Here is a 16,188-nt window from a genome sequence, read left to right on the forward strand (position 1 = left end):
AGACCCCACCCTCTTTAGGTGACTGGATTTGCCTCAGTCAGCAGTGGCCCACAGCCATCTGTGGGGACCAGCTTGCTGCTGACCTGGGGGACTACGTGCAGCCTGCAGATGGGCTACTGGCAAAATCAGTAAACCTTGTCTTCAGGGCTCCAAAGCCGTCTTGTTCTGTGCCCTTTGCCCAAACCATCCCCATGGACTGTTCAGTTTGGTAAACCAGCTTATGGTTCAACAAAAAAGACGGCATTTAAATTAAAGATCAAATATTTATCACTTTTTTGGTGACAAACTCAACTTCCACAGCCTGAGTTCATTGTCTGATGAGGTCATTCTCCTTTCCCAAAATCGACCCTTCGGAGACTCCAGAGAACGCTGACACGCCAATGTGCAAATATTTGATAGCAGCTTAGTTGACTGCCTGCCTTTTGCAGAATATTTGCATTTTGGCAGCAGTCAAGGCCTGCAGTGAAGCACAAATGGGAGGCTTTGAGACATTTGCCAGGGGCATTGTGGAGTCCTTTGGGGCTGATCTTCTCGCCTCCTCTCTTCTTTGTCTCACTCACTGCACATCAGGTGCCTGTTCCATTCGCCGTGCTCGCTGCCTTGCTGTTCCTGCAAACCTTGCAGGCGTGCTTGTGCCTCAGGGCCTTTGTCTTCCTGGTCCCTGCCTGGCCCCCTCTTCCCCTACTCGAGGCTTGTCCCTGCTTTTCCTTCAGGCCTCTGCTCTCTAATCAAAGATGCAGTCCCTGGTGACGTGCTCTGTACTATGGCACGTCCCCTACTCTCTGTTACCTTGTGCTGCTTTGTCTTCATAGCGCTTCCCTCCTTGACATTATATACTTCTTTGTTTCTGGTCTGTCTCTCTGCTAGAACGTGCATTCCATCAGAGCAGGAACTTTGTTCCTTACTGCATCCCACTGCCAAGACAGTGCCTAGCACATCGAGGTCGCCCTGTATTTGGTGAATCAGTGACTGATCAGGTGGACCAGTCGGTTAATCAGTCTGTGTATTCACAACAGTTGATTGGTGGCTGGCATGTGGCAGATGCTCAGTGAGTGAATGAATGAATTGGTGAGTGAGCGACTGTGTGTGACTGGCTGGTCCCCAGCAGTTAGGTGCTCAGCAAGTGTTTGTTGAATAAATGAATGGATGAGAGTGCTTGCCTGCCTCTGTCTGAGACTGACCCTTGCGGTGGGGTGAGCTCGGTTTCTGTATTTGAGGAAGGCCCAGACGTGTAGTCGTGGGTGCGTGTGGTTGCTGTTGGTAGTTGGTAATTCAGTCAATACCTCACTGTTTCTCTCTCGGTATGTCTGCCATCAGCCAGGCTCTGTAATTAACTCACCATAATTTAGCTTAGAGATGAATTTTTCATTTCAAAGATGCCATAAACAACTGGCGCTTGTGATATCTTCGTTGTTGATGAAGTTCATGCCTAACAGAACATGAGGACTGTGTGATGCGTCTAGGGGAGAAGGGGCCGTTAGCCCACACCTGGCCGTGGAAGCGTAAGGGCCCCTGACGGGTTCTGGCAGCACCGTGGTTCTCTGGTGTCCTGGGGTGCTCCACAGTGGGCCAGCACGCACGCAGAGCCCTGGGTGAGTGTGTGCCTCTTCCTCAAGGGCAAAGATTTGAGGAAAATAACATTTAAAGACCATTGAAACAAGTAGGGATGAGGAGAGAATCAATGTAGCCTAGTGGGTAAGAGCGGGGCTCTGGAACCAGGCTGTGTATCTTTGAATTTGTCCCACCACTTACTTGCTTTGTGATGCCGAGCAGGTTACAAACCTCTCAAAACCTTGCTTCCCGCCTCTGAGATGGGAGCCTGGGATGCAGCAGAGCTTTCGGGCATGGGGTTGTTGTCAGCGTTCAGTGAGAGCCCAGGCAGCTTTTATCAGAGTGCCACGCATATCGTAGGTAAATAGCAAGGGCTAATGTTATGTACGATTGCTTGACATCTCAAGATAAAAGAGGGGACAAATGAAATTTTATTCTTGCAGTGGCTCTGCCCCAGATGGGGCCTCCAGGGATGCTTGTTGCTCACCTCTGCCATGTTTGAGATGGAAAAGTCAGAGAAGCACTGCCTTAAGAAAACCAATGCATGCCATTGGCTGCTATGCATGTCTTCACCAGTTTCCCCCCAACCTTGCCTCAGTCTTGAGCTGTCACAGAGTTTGAGCTGTCACTAACAAGGTGATAAATTAGTGAAGCTTACTTTTAGTACTTGCTGTCTTAAAGTACCTAATAGAATAGCAGATGAAGTTGAAGGAACTTACAGGTTTGGGTAAAGAATTGCCATTTAAGGAATGACAGTACTTAGAAGAGCTTGTGACTTTTCTGAGGGCTTTCACACACATTGCTTCCATTTCATTCTCATAACAGCCTTTTAGAGAAGACTGTCAGAGTGGAAGGAAACTTCAGTAACTATTGGGTCCATCTCTTTAATCTGATTCCTGAATCCTTTCTGGAGAATCCCATTAGTCTCTTGGTTTCTTCTAGAGATAGAGAGCTCCCTATCCCAAAAGCAATCCAGTCTGGCTCCCTGTAACGTCTACTCATGGGTTCATGTTCTGCCTTCTAGAGCACAACTAAACCTAGCACTTCTTCAACGTGCAACTTATGTTCTTCTTGGTATACAGACCTCTCAGCCTAGCGTTTCCACAACTTCTCCTGGGAGCATGATCTAGATGTTTAATGGCCCTCACTGGTGGGAGATCATCTTAGTCCAGTGTTTTTCAACTACAGGTCACAACCCACCAGCTGATTGTGAAATCTCTTTTAGTGCATTGCAACTGGTATTTTTTATAATGAAATAAAATGAAATAGAAAAGATCAGAGTGTGTTGCACATAGTAAGCTTGCACATTACCTTGTAAAATTTTGGTTTCCATTTTTGTGGTGTGCACTGAGGTTAAGTATGTTTCTGTGCATCATAACCATTTCAGAAGCCATTGTTTTGAACCCTCTTACAGGAATTTTAGGTTGACTTCTGTTTAGTCATCTTCTTTGTCCTTTCCATGGTTGAATTTGCTTCAAGTCAACTAGTTAAAAATAAAATTGCTGTGCTTGAGGTTGCTGATCGCTATTGTAGGGGAGGAAGACATTTCCTCTACCCTCTCTGGGTTTGTCTGGCCGGAGAACGAATTAAATTCACATGAGACAGAATAGCAGGAGAAAATTAAACAAAGCTTTATAACATGTATACATGGGAGAGGCTCAGGCAAGCTGAGCAACTCGCCAAAATGGCTGAAGCCACCACCTTAAATATCATATTCAGCTAAAAACAAAGGAGGATGTTGGGGATGGGGGAGTCAGTTACAGGAGGTTACCAGACAAGCACAGTAAACAGGAATAAGATTATTATGCAGATTTAAGTCCTTGTCTTCTGCATTGATAAGAGTTTCTAGAGATAAGGTCATCCCCCCTTCTTCCTGGTACAGAGAGGGAGATACCTTTACAGATGGAGAGTTCCTTTACAGTGTAAACGTCTCTTAACAAAGAGTAAGTAAATTCTACTTTTCAGTTGCTTTCCTGTCTGCAGTTTATTAAAAGTAACCAGCCCCAAATAATCCTCATGCCAAAGAGACATATATTGGGGTGGCCAATTCCAGGCCCCCACACTATGAATTTAACTCTAACTTCTCTATAAAGAAAAGCAGTGGGCTGTCTGGGGTTAAATAACCTTCCTTCTCCTGGTCCATTTTTCCCTATAATACAGCATTCTATAACTGCCTTAGAAAACAAGCAACAAAACAAAACTCTTGTCCTCGTATCTGCTCCTAATTCTGACTTTATTTTTATAATAATGATGATGATGATGGGGCTAAAACTTACATAGTACTTATTATGTGCCAGGCATTATTCGCATATATTAATTCCTTAGGTACGATTATTATCCCCATTTTTCAGATGAGAAATCCGAGGCACAGAAAGATTTAAGTAACTTGCCCAAGGTCACAGGGCTGACAAATGCAGAACTAGGATTTAGGCTCAGACACCCAGCCTCCAAGTCCTGTCTTGAGAGGAGGTGCCTGCTCGTGGTCTCCAGTCCCTCTACTCCCTTCCTCTCTGAGACCTACTCAGATCTTTGTCCCCTCCCCACCTCTCCACCAAAACTGCCCTCTAGAGTCACTGATTGACCAAATCAAACAGTCAGCTCCTCCTTCTCTAGAGCACTTTCTGCACTTGCCTCTCAAGACACCGTACTCGTCCGGTTTTCTTCCTTTCACACCTTTTTAATCTCTCTTACTGGTTCCTCTTTAGCTCCCGAAGATCTAAAACATTAGATTGCACCAGGGCTCAGTCCTTGGCCCCTTTCTCTGTCTGCCTCACTCCCCGTCCTTGCGGTTTTCAGTGCCGACAGCTCCCACGTTCCTGTCCTGTCTCCAGCCCAGCTCTTTCCCTGAACCAGAACCGGGCATCAACTACCTGCTCAGTGTCTCCACGAGAGACGTCTACTAGCATCTCAAACTTGACGTGTCCCGACTTCCCTTGCCCCCATCCCAACCCCCTTGCATCTTCCCCACATCCTTAAGTGGCTCCTCTATTCTTCCACTTGCTCAGGCCATGGAGGCTTCAGTCCATTTTCTTTTTTTCACACTCCATTTCCAAACTGCTGATAAATCATGTTGACCCTACCTGCAGGATGCACTCAGGATCTGACCACTTGTCACCACATCTGCCCCTACCCTGGATCAAGCCACCATGTCTGACCTGAATAATTCATGAGCATCTTCACTGATTTCCTTGTTTCAGCCCTTGCCCCCAGAAGTCAGTTGTCCAACACTGTTCTTTTTAAATATAAGCAGAGCCCCCATTTGCCCTCTACTTGCTCCCATTGCGACCACACTTCTAAATGCTTCCCTTTGCTCTCAAGCCACACTGGACACTGTGCTGCTTCTCTGATGTGCTGGGGTTGAGGGGGCACCTTAGGGCCTTTGCACGTGCCATGCCCTGCCTCGGAGATCTTCCCAGGATTCTGCACAGGTCACTTCCTTACTTTCTTCGAGTCTCTGGTCCAGTGTCACTCTCTCATGAAGCCTTCCTTGATTTGATTGCTCTAAACTTGCAGCCTCTATACCCGCCCCCCTTATTTTCTCTATAACACATAGCATCATCTGACACACATTCTATTCATTTGTTAGTTGTCTGTCTCCCCACATTCCCTGTAAACTACCCGAAGGCAGCATTTTGCCTGTCATATTCACAGCTGTATCCCCAACATGTCCCCTCACATATAGTAGATACTCAAAAAGCATGTGACTGATGGGTATTTTTATCCCTGTTTTACAGATAGAGTAATTGAAGGTCTGAGACGTTAAGTTACTTACCCAGGGCCACAGACCCTCAATAGTGGCAGGATGGGCACTGACCCTGACATGAGCTTAATTGCTCTGTACGCTCCTTTTTCTTGTTAAACCAGGACAATAATACGCAACACGCAGAGTTACTGTGAGGATGTAAAGAATCATGCACAGGAAAGCACTTCTTAAACCACAGTGTGCCACAGGAATGTTGCTTATCTAATTTATCGAGAGCCCTAGCTTTGTGTGTCTGTGTTATTCAGCTACCCACCCAAAGGTTCTTTTATGTTCTTGAGTTTTTATTTAGGAGTAGCTGATAGTGCCGCCGCCAAATTACCTATTTTCTCCTTCCTTCTGTCCTTGCTGAAAGAACTGTGTGCCTGTATGTTTGTGTCTGTCGGCTTCTGTCTGTAGCTTGGATCCCCCCCACTGGCCATCAGGTCGAGAGCTTCACTGACCTCTGTGGCCCGGCAGCAGCAGGGGACGCTGGAGCCGGTGTGCGTGTGGCTGTCATTGTTCGTTCACGTCTCCGCTCCTGGGGAAGGCGCTTATGTTATCAGCAGGTGCTTAGCGGGTGTCAGGAGTCCCATCTTACACAATTCCCCTGGCAGCCTGCCCAGCCCCTGCCCCCACTCTCTGCAGCAGACTGGAGCAAAGTGATCACAGGCCCATTATGGCTGAATACCAGGGACATAAAATGAAGCAAGCACACTTGATGAACCGCGGAGCTGCTGCTCTCGAGTGCGCAATTTCTATCTCCCTGAACCCCGGGCAGCTTCCTGGGCTCGTAGCATAGAGCGTGGAGCGGTTCGGCCCTTCTCATGCTTCACAGTATGATAATGAGACAGCTACAAGATGGAGTGGTGGAGATCCCCCCCCCCACAACACCCTTGTTATGTGTTGTTTATTCATTTGCGTTTGTGGTTTTTCAAGTAGGAGAAAAGTTGAGCCGTTCTCTTTGGGAGCACCTTAAACTGCTTTTTCTAAAGACCAGAGAGCTGTGGTGTTTAGAAAAGGTGAACAGCACTGAGAATAGGCGGGTAGTCTTTGGCCTCCATCCCTGGGAGTGATCTTCCAGGGGGAGCTGCCACCTGGGCCTGATTTCTCTACTCGAGTTGATTTTTCTGGGAGGGGAAGGTACTGTTAACCCAGTCCACAGCCACTTAACATTGTCACTAGGCCAGGTCACGCTGTTCTTGGTGGGCACCCCTCCAGCAGCCCATGACATCCTGGGGGCCTTTGAAGCAGCCTGTCCTATGGTGAGAATTCACCCAAGATGCAGTGCATCTTTAAACCCAGGACAACTGCCCAGCCTGGGGCAGGCATGCAGGGGTACCTTCTAGGAATTAGGGTAAGCAAGTCTGGTGTGAGGCACAGGCTTTATCTGCTGCCAGGTGAGACCAGCCCAGAGAGCTTATGCTCCCGCTCACGCCCTCCCTGTGTCCTCATTCCCTGATGACGGGCAGGAGTCAGGGGTGGACTCTTGATTTTGCATCCCATCATTCCACACGCTTCTAGGGGATGGCCTGGCCACCTGGTGGCAGCTGTGTGGAGTGAGAGGAGCACAGTTTCTGAGCCAGACAGAGCTGGGTAACTGCTGCCTTACCACCCAGGGCCTCCTCTCAACCTCAGTTCCCATGTCTGCAAAATGGGATGAACGCTGCAATGAGGTTTGTGTGTTTCTCGAGGGCTTTCGTGGGGTAGTCTGACAGGCAGGGAGCCTTCAGGAGGTGACAGCTGCTCTTCTGAGTTGCGGGGTGACTGGGAGGCACTGTGGGGTCACGTAGAGAGGATGAGTGGCCTTCGAAATCACGCCTGAGGTCAAACCCTCATTCTGTTCATTCATTAAATATCGAACGAGTGCTTCTTATGGGTTTTCTGCTGGAGTGGAGACCTTGCTGATTTCCGATAGTCTTCGATCTTGGGCAAGTCACCATGCTTTTCTGAATCTCAGTTCCTTCGTGTAAAATGGGGGTAAAAAGACCAATCTTGCAAGATTGTGTTGAGAATGAAATGAGCATTTATAAGTAGTAGCTAGCTAGTTAGTATTTTCTACTATATCTTTTACTGCTCTCCTGTGGAATTTTCTACAGTAACTCTTTGGTTAGTTATGTAAGATGAGCTGCTTGTCTTAAACTATTCCAGCTTTGATATCCAATCCAGCAGATGCTGGTTGAGCACCTGCTATGTGAGTGGGCTCATGCCAGCCCAGATTATTATTACCAGCAAGACACATTTGCCATCCCCAAGGAGCACACAGTCCGGTAGGACAGTGGAGGCCCAGCCAGTTAGGCAGTGGCCACTGATCAGTGCTGCTAAAGGCATAAACTGAATGCTGAGACAGCGCTGAGGAGGGAGCCATTGCTTCTGCCCGAGGAGGCTGGTGAAAGCCGTTTGCAGGGACTGACCAGAGACGAGAGAGACTGCAACAGGCGGATGACAGTGTGAGGGGAGAGGGCATTGCCCAGAGGTACTGCATTGGCACAGGCACGGAGGTATGAGCATGCAGGTTGGGGCTCAGGTGTGTTGTTAGCTGTGGGTCACTTGGGGTGCGATGAGGCTGGAGATTGGTTAGGGCTAGGTTGTGGAGGCTCGGAAGTCCTTGCCATTGTGAGTTGAGGCTGTGATGTGGAAAGCTTATAAGAGGGCAGAACATGGTGCTCCTTATTACAAGGGGCATGCACAGTGCTGTCCAGGGAAAATGTAATGTGAGCCGCTCATGGAATTGAAAGTTTTCTAGTGGCCACATTAAAACAGCAAAAAGAAAACAGGGGAATTTAATTTTTAAAATATATTATCTAACCCAGTATACTCAAAATTTACCATTTCAACATGTAATCAGTATAAACAAATTGTAGTGAGATATTTTACATTCTTTCTTTTGGTACTAAGTCTTCAAAATCTGGTATGTAATTTATACTACAGTACAGGTCAGAACACTAGGCTAGTTTGGAGCCTGGGCACATTTCAAGTGCTGGTAGCACATGTAGCTAGTGGCTGCAGTATTGGACAGCGCAGGTTTAGCAGATCTGGGATAATGGGACATGGGTGTGATCTGTGTAATCCTGAACCTTCTCTTGATAACCTGAACCAACCTTCTTTTCCCATCAAACCTTTGAACAAACCTGCCCGACAGGAGATTGGTCACTCTCGTAGTTTCTTGTAGGGAAAAGAGGAAAAACTGGGGGATTCCATCATCCATGGATTGTATGCTGCATCTCCACCAGACACACCTCCCTGGATAGCAAGTCACTACATCCAAGTTATTGAGCATGTGGTAGGACCTGTTAACTTTCCAGATACTTCAGATAATACATTCTTTCTAATTTTTCAATAAGCGTACAGAGCAGAGATTCTTACCCCATTTTACAGAGGAGGAAGGTCAGGATGTGAGAGATTAAGTACCTTGCCCAACGTCATACAGCTAGATGTGGCAGAGCTGAGGCTCAAACCTGGTTTCAGACCCATGTTCTTCCCTCTACTCCTGGCTGTTTCCCTAATATTTGGGAGTCTAACACTATGTACGTTATGATCTCTAAACTGGAAAATGATACCCGTAAAGAACTTAATAAGCATGTGTGTGCACATGAGTATGTATATACAGAAAAAGACTGGAAAGTTATAATCAGAGAAAAATCATAAACTTAAAGCAATTCTGTCCGAAAGGGTGTTTCCCCACCCCCTTCCTCCCTGCCCCCTGCCCACACACCAGTTGGACCAGTTGGAGTGTTCCACTGCTGACCAGTTGCCAAGGGCTTCCGTTGGAGGGGGAGGGGGCAGAGCAGGTGGAGTTTCATTAGAATCCGGTGGAACTCAAGTGTGTGTGAAGTCTTCCGTTTCCCTGGTTAGGGGAGTTAGAGTCAGTGGCGTGACCAGGTGGCAGTCTCAATTGTAAGGCTGGAACTCTGCTAGTGGCTTCCCCATCCTGCCTGGAGTATTTGCTGGGAAGAAAGCCAGACTGTGCCTGGATGCTTCATCTTTGATTTCCTCTCTGCCAGGGGCTGGTGAGCAATGATGTGGCCCCAAAGTGGGTAAAGGGCCGGGAAGATACGTGGGGCAGGCACAGGAGGTTGGTGACTACTCAGTTTTCGAAGTCAGACAGATAGGGGTTTGACCTTTGACTGTGCCACTCCCTAATTTTTGACAGTGGCAGAGCCTTGGACTCCTCATTTGTAAAACTAGAGTCATCATTTTAGCCAAGGCTCTTTTCGATGGAAGATACAGAGGCCCTCTGGAGCCAGCTCAAATTAAAAGACGTGTCTGTTGTAAGATACAGAAACATGACAAGGTAATGTAAGGACAGGAGCCTTTATAGAGCTGGGCCTTGCGGGGACTGCACTAGAAAGATAAGGGCAGAGTCCCCCTCTTGGTCTCTCAGGAGTGCTCCCCTCTACTCCACTCTCTTCTCCCCAACCCTCTTCTGTCTTCTGCACGTGGCATCAGATGGCTTCCTTGGTGCCAACACCAACATCTGCATGATTGTCCAACTTCAGTGTCCCTTCATGTTTCTTAGTTTGGATTTCTGAAAGAGGCTGATTGGTCCAGCTTATCTTTTTGAGGCCATCCACACATTTCAAAGATCCTGGCAGAGTCTGGATGAGCCAGCCCTGGCCCAGCAGGCCACCTGGTCCAGTCAGCTGAGGCCAGGGCCGGTGGTGAGGTGGTCCTCAGCAGCCCAGAGGCGGGGCATGGATATTAAGAAAGTCAGTCATAAGGGCTGGTGTTTCTCTGCTAAGTTTGCTCTTCCACCCTCTAACATGGTTATTTCATGCCTGCTCCTTCCTCAGGCCTGCCTACCACTCCCCAGAGCTGAAGCCCAAGCCCTTTCCTGTTTCACTGAGAAAATAGGAGCCTCTTGTTCCCACCACACAGTATGGACCCACCTCCTCCTGAGGCATCTTCTCCGCCTCGCCTCCTGCTGGATTCGAAGTCGTGCCTTTGCTTCTGTCTGAGGCAGAGCTGTCCTTTTGTGCCCTCAGCTTTCTCCCAAACATATCCCCCCTTTTTCAGCATCAGGGTTTTCTCCTGTTCTCTGGGACCCTCGCACATCCTCTAAGTCTCCAGGCCCCACATGCCGTTCCAGCAGAATGTCAGACCACTTGTCCATCCGAGTGCTAGTCAAAATGTTGGCATGCAAACCGCTCATCAGAAGTCGTCACAAGATTAAGGCGTTTGTGCCAGAATGTAAATCAGCTGTGCACTGTGCATAGGTTAGTCCAGCTGAAATTTATTTTCATGGCAAAACTTTCTCACTGAAGGAAGCAGTGTGTTCATTTACATTGTGGCATAAGCCCTCTCTCTTCTCAGACAAGTAACAGTTTGTGGGCCATGCTTTTACTAGCCCTGACCTCTCACTCCACTGAACTTACTCATGTCAGATCTCTATGTTGCCACATCCATTAGATGCTTCTTTATCTTCACTTTAATTGTCTCTCAGGAACATTTTGAAGCAATGCCCTTCTTGACTCTTGGTCCCCAGGACTCCACTCTGAATCTACACTTTCCTCTTCTCTCCAGGTGCCTTTGCTTGCCCCTCTCCTGCTGCCCTCTGTCACAGTGCAGGGCTCAGGGGGCCCTTTCTCCATCTGCCTTGCCCCTAGTGAGCTCACCTCGTCCAATAGCTGTTGACTTCCAAATATAGATCCTCAGCCTGGACTGAACTCCTGACTCATTTCTTCAGCTCCCTGCTTGATATTTCCATGGCGATGTCTAATAGGCATCCTCACACGTGCATAGGTGTGAACAGAGCACTTAATGTTCTTTCTCAAATCCCGCCCACCCCCATTCTCCCTCGTCTCTTGAGGCAGCATCACCATCCAGCCCAAACCATAGGTCCACCTGTGCCTCCCCCCGTCCCTCACGTGCCATGTCTAATCTGCCATTAGGTCTTGTCCTCACCTCCCAAATAAAACCCCAGTCCATCCTCCTCCTCATCATCTCTGACCCTCCCCAAGTCTAGGCCAGCCCCTCCCTCCTTGGCCTGCTCCAAGAGCCTCCCTTTTCATTCCTCTGTGCCCCACTCTCCACGGACCCACCAGAAAAAGCTTTTTAAAACATGCACCTCCCTATGTGAAGCCCTTCGGTGCTCCTGCTGCCCTTGGAATAAAACCCACCTCCTTACGACGGTTTGGGAGCCCCTAGAGGACCTGGCCTCTGCCACCCTCTCCAGGTTCATCTCCTGTTACCTTCCTCCTGGTTCCTCCCACACCCTCTGCCTGCTGCTCTTCCCCAGCTTTGTCCTGGCTGGTCGCTTTTCCCTGTCCTCAGCTGTCATCTCAGAGATGTTTTCCCTGACTCCTCCCCACCTCCATCTTGGAGGGGCTGTGTTTTGAGGCCCGCACCACAGGTAAGTGAGAGCAGGGAGGCTGCCCACTGTAGCCTAATGAAGAACCCAGGATTCAGACTGGTGTGTTTGTCCTTGAAATCCTGACCAGATCTGCCCTGTCCCTAGCAACTTGAGGCTTTTTTGCAAGCCTCCGGGAACTCCTGAATGCATCTTACAGTGTCAAGAGCCAGTCATCACAGAGGCTGGTGCCTTTGATTGTAACTGCACATCCATGGGAGGATGCAGACAGCAGCTAAGGGATCAGGATGAAAGTCGTGGCCCTCACCATTAGCCAGAGCTGCCACGGCCCTTGTTAACTCTGGGGCCCCGGGTGCTGCCGGCCTGCAGGGTCCTGTGAGGCGTCCTGTGAGGGGCCACAGTGGGCTGCTCCTTTTTTTCACAGGTCTGGCAGGCCATTAGCTCCACAAGGAAATGGCCACAAATCAGAGAGCTGCTAATGGCTTGTCTCTTTTTAAACATTTTGTAGAGCTGTGTCAGAGAGAATGGACCATGGCTCTTAGCTTAGGATAGAGGATGCTGTCCATCGCTCTGTTAGAAGCCCTTGATACTATTTACAGACTCAGGGACTGTTGGCAAGACATTTTTCCTCTTGCTCCTTGGTTTCCTCATGTCTAAAATGGAAATAATGAGCCTGCTTTGTCTAACTCACAGAAGTTATATAGTGTCCACTAAAACAGATTGAGTGCCTTCGCTCTGCCAAGCACTGTGTTACTAGATTCTTATCTCATTCTCACCACGGTCCTGTGAGGGGGGCACTGCCATTATTGCTACCCCCCAGGGGGTGGTTGAGGCTTGGAGAAGCTCAGTGAGCTCTGCTCAGGGTCTTGGAGCAGGTACAATAGTTCTTTTTCCCCAAGAAATACGTTCTAAGACCCCCAGTAGATGCCTGTAACTGTGGATAGTACCCTATATATACTGTGTTTTTTCCTATGCATACATACCTATGATAAAGTTTAATTTATAAATTAGGCACAAGAAGAGATTAACAACAATAACTGTTAATAAAATAGAACAATTATAATAATATATTGTAATGAAAGTTACCGTGTATCTTAGCAACCTCAGCATATGATTGTTTTTCTTTCCTTATTAAGTTGAGAACTTTCACCTTTTCACTTAAAGGAAGCACTTTATGGCTTCTCTTCAGCTTATCTGAATTGCCAGCATCATTACTCTTGTACTTTGGGGCCATTATTAAGTAAAATAAGTGTTACTTAACACAAGTACTGGACACACTGGACAAAGGGATGGTTCACATCCCGGGCAGGATGGAGCAGGACAGTGCTAGATTTTATTGTGTTACTCAGAATGGCATGCAATTTAAAACGTATGAATTGTTTAATTCTGGGATTTTCCATTTAATATTTTCAGACTGCAGTTGACCGTGGGTAACAAATCTGGGAAAGGGAAGCCAAGGATAAGGGGGGACTGCTGTATGTGGTGGGAAGTGAGGAAGCTGGCTCTGTCTGGCTCAGGCAGCCTCTGCTGCCTCCCTGCGGGCCTACCCGTGCGTTTTCTTTTCAGATCCCCCCAGTCATCCTTTATGGAGAAGTTGTTCTCCTTGTTCAGATGATGACACTGAGGGCAGTGAAGTTAATTGACTAACCCAAAAGCCATTCAGCTAGTAAATGGTAGGTCCTGGCTTTGAACCCAGGTCTGTCTGAAAGTTCTTTGAAAGATTTGAAAAGGAGAACTGGTAAAGCCAGGGGTTCCTATACCTGTCGGGTCTTAAGAAAGTAATAGTGACTACTTTTAAAAGCCTAATGGAAATTGTACACTTGCCCAAATGGGACTGCCCTGAACTTTAATATTTGCATTTGGCTGGCATTATATCATGCCACTGCAATAATATTAGTCATCTAGCACCATAAGAAACTCTGCCTGACTGTGGATGATACAAAAGAATTCTGGGGTCCATATATATGGGACAAGAGGAGTAGGGAGAGATCAGAATCTGTCTGCTTACAAGAAGGTATCATACAAGACCTTTCCTGACTTGGAATCTGCATTTCATATTCTGCTACTTAACACACTCACTTAGGTGAAAATGTCATCTTTCTCATCAGGGTGGTGACAGGCCATCCACTGCCCTGGGACAAAACTGGGCACACAAATTCTTGTTACAAAAGTCTGCTTGTTAGAGGAATATTGGCATACACTGCTCTTCTGCCTCCGAGAGCACCTAACTGCATGCTCGTCTCCCAGGGTTTTATGATGCACATTTGTCTTTTTTGTTTCCCTGCCTAATTCCAACCCCTACTTCTTCACTGTGTTTAGAAAACACTCCACCTACTGTAGACGTTGGGAAGGCTGGGCTTTTGGCATACGGGGCCTCGGCTTGGCCGATCAGATGCACATGGGAACTGGCGTTGCACTGGAGAGCTCATCCTGGAGACAGTGACAGCAGCTACATCTAGTTTCCAGGGACAGGAGCGGTGCCCTCAGTGCCTCTTGCCCCATTGGCAGGTCCAGGTGATGATATGACCTGTAGCATCCTCCTGGCCCTTGGTATGAGTTGGGCTCCAGTGATGGCCGCACAGCTCCCTTGTCCTGCTCATTTCCTGAGCCTGGTCCTCTGGCATTTTGGGGGATCCTGTGAGGTGCCAAATGCTTCTGAATAAACTCCTCAATTTAAATCAGCCAAAGTCTATTTCTGTTGCTTAAAGTTAAGAACCATACTCGTATGGAGCTCTGCTTAGTAGTAGTCCACGGATTTTTGTTCATTCCCCAGGCCCCTGACAGCACTGCTATCACCTGAGCACCTCCACAGGGCACAGAATTTATGAGAATCCCAGGTTGAGTAGGTGGCAGGACCACAGGCTCAGCCAATCCCCCTTTCATTGTCTGATCCAGATTCCATTCTGCCCGCAACCCATCGTGTACCCCTAGACTGTGGGTTTGTGAGGACAGAACTGAGTCCTCCACCTCCTCCTCGCTCCTCGAGCAGTCCCAGCACATGGCAGCTGCTCAGGAAGGGTAAAGGAACCAGTGGAGACAGGAAGTCGGTGCCTCTAGGCTCTCTTCAGCCCTAGGGAGGCTGACCTGGCCTGAGATCAGGTCCGCAGGCTTGGGCGAAGGGAATCTGCAGGTTGCTTGTGGTTCGACACTGGAGGTTGGCTGGAGAGATTGTGGAAGTTAGAACAGCAAAGTAAGTAGGTAGAGCCTTGGAAGGGAGAAACATGCCCCCTCCTCTGAGTGGAGGCAGCGTAGTTAGTGCTTTCCAGTCCTTTCAGGTCATGGCACAACAGAGAGTGGTTATATGTCTATGGTACCCTGGGCCTTGTCCAGCTGCCGTGGAGCTGTGAGACCCTGCCTCAGCCTTCTAGTGACCCGTTCATTCACAGTACACCTGTGTGGGCTGGCTGGGCCACGCTGACGGAGGTGGAACCCCAGGGCATGTCCAGCTCATCCCCACCGCCACCACCTAGAAGGGCCGATCTCTGCTATGTGACCTCTGCTCTTCTTAACCCTTCGTCTTACAAGTTGCAGACATTTTTCCTAGTTTAGCATTTGCCTTCAACTTTGTGATGTCTTTTTCCTTCCACTCTGTTCGTTCTTGATCACAGATCTCTCTACAGGATATTCTGCGCCTTGACCAGAGGAGTGTGGCCCTTCCTTCAAAATCCTCTGTGGACACGCCCTCCTAGCGTCCCTGGGGAAAGATGCGGCAGCTCAAGGGGAAGCCCAAGAAGGAGACGTCCAAGGACAAGAAGGAGCGGAAGCAGGCCATGCAGGAGGCCCGGCAGCAGATCACCACGGTGGTGCTGCCCACGCTGGCCGTCGTCGTGCTCCTGATCGTGGTGTTCGTGTACGTGGCCACGCGCCCCACCGTCACCGAGTGAGCCCTGTGGCTGGGTGGACTCCCCCAGCGGGGAGCGGAGGTGCGGGAGGGGGCAAGCAAGAGAGAAATGGCTTTCCTATTCGGAGATGTGCCTGATGCTGAGCTCTGAGCAGAGCACCCTGTCTTCTCTGATCTCTGACTTGATTAAAGTTTCTCCACTTTTCTTGGGAGGGAGTAGGGAACGTTTTATCAGTGAACGTGCCATACACTTTATGGTCCACTTCATGTGCCTTTCAGACTTCAAAGCAGTGTGTGTGTTTCTTTTTTTCTTCTGAAATCGATGTGTAGCTCCACCTGGTGAGAGGAGGCATCTCTGGGTCCTGAATCGGTTGGAATCAGCGCTCACCCCATTCCCATTGTTTTGAACATGACTCTTGCCTACATGTGTTCACAATTTCCAAAGGGACTGTGTTTCTTCTCTGTGCTTAATGTGATTTGAAATATGTCAACTCAAAAGTGAAATATTTATTTTTTGAATAAAGGAGATAATAGCCTTAAACTGGATGTTTATCTTGCTTTGCCAGGAGGCGGCCTTGTTTTCTGTGGAGGCACAGGAAGGCGCTGTCTGTGGGGCTCCCTCTCTGGCAGTGTCCCTCTTGCCTCCACTCCTCTCCCCTGAGGCTTTCTCCACCTTCCCCCTTGACTCCCTGCTGTGAATCACTTCCAGTAAAATTGTGCTTTTTGATTGGATCATCCTAAGATTGA

General features: G+C 48.5%; 1 protein-coding gene across 50 annotated transcripts in view; it reads left to right on the top strand.

Annotated features, from left to right (window-relative positions):
* LOC106827516 (uncharacterized PE-PGRS family protein PE_PGRS54-like) overlaps positions 1-15,982 on the top strand; it is a 61,242-nt gene extending 45,260 nt beyond the window's left edge. For 23 of the 50 annotated variants that reach the window (XR_011495762.1, XR_011495734.1, XR_011495735.1 and 20 more), the window contains one exon: positions 15,209-15,982. Coding sequence is in view for 2 of the 50 variants with exons in the window: in XM_070490459.1 (XP_070346560.1) it covers positions 15,209-15,289 (81 nt within the window). In the remaining 48 variants the exon portion in view is untranslated. The remainder of the gene's footprint in view (positions 1-15,208) is intronic. The other 27 variants (XR_011495736.1, XR_011495727.1, XR_011495746.1 and 24 more) reach the window with 3 other exon arrangements.
* The last annotated feature ends 206 nt before the right edge of the window (positions 15,983-16,188 follow it).

The sequence above is a fragment of the Equus asinus genome, chromosome 20, assembly GCF_041296235.1.
Source record: "Equus asinus isolate D_3611 breed Donkey chromosome 20, EquAss-T2T_v2, whole genome shotgun sequence".
Classification (NCBI taxonomy): domain Eukaryota; kingdom Metazoa; phylum Chordata; class Mammalia; order Perissodactyla; family Equidae; genus Equus; species Equus asinus.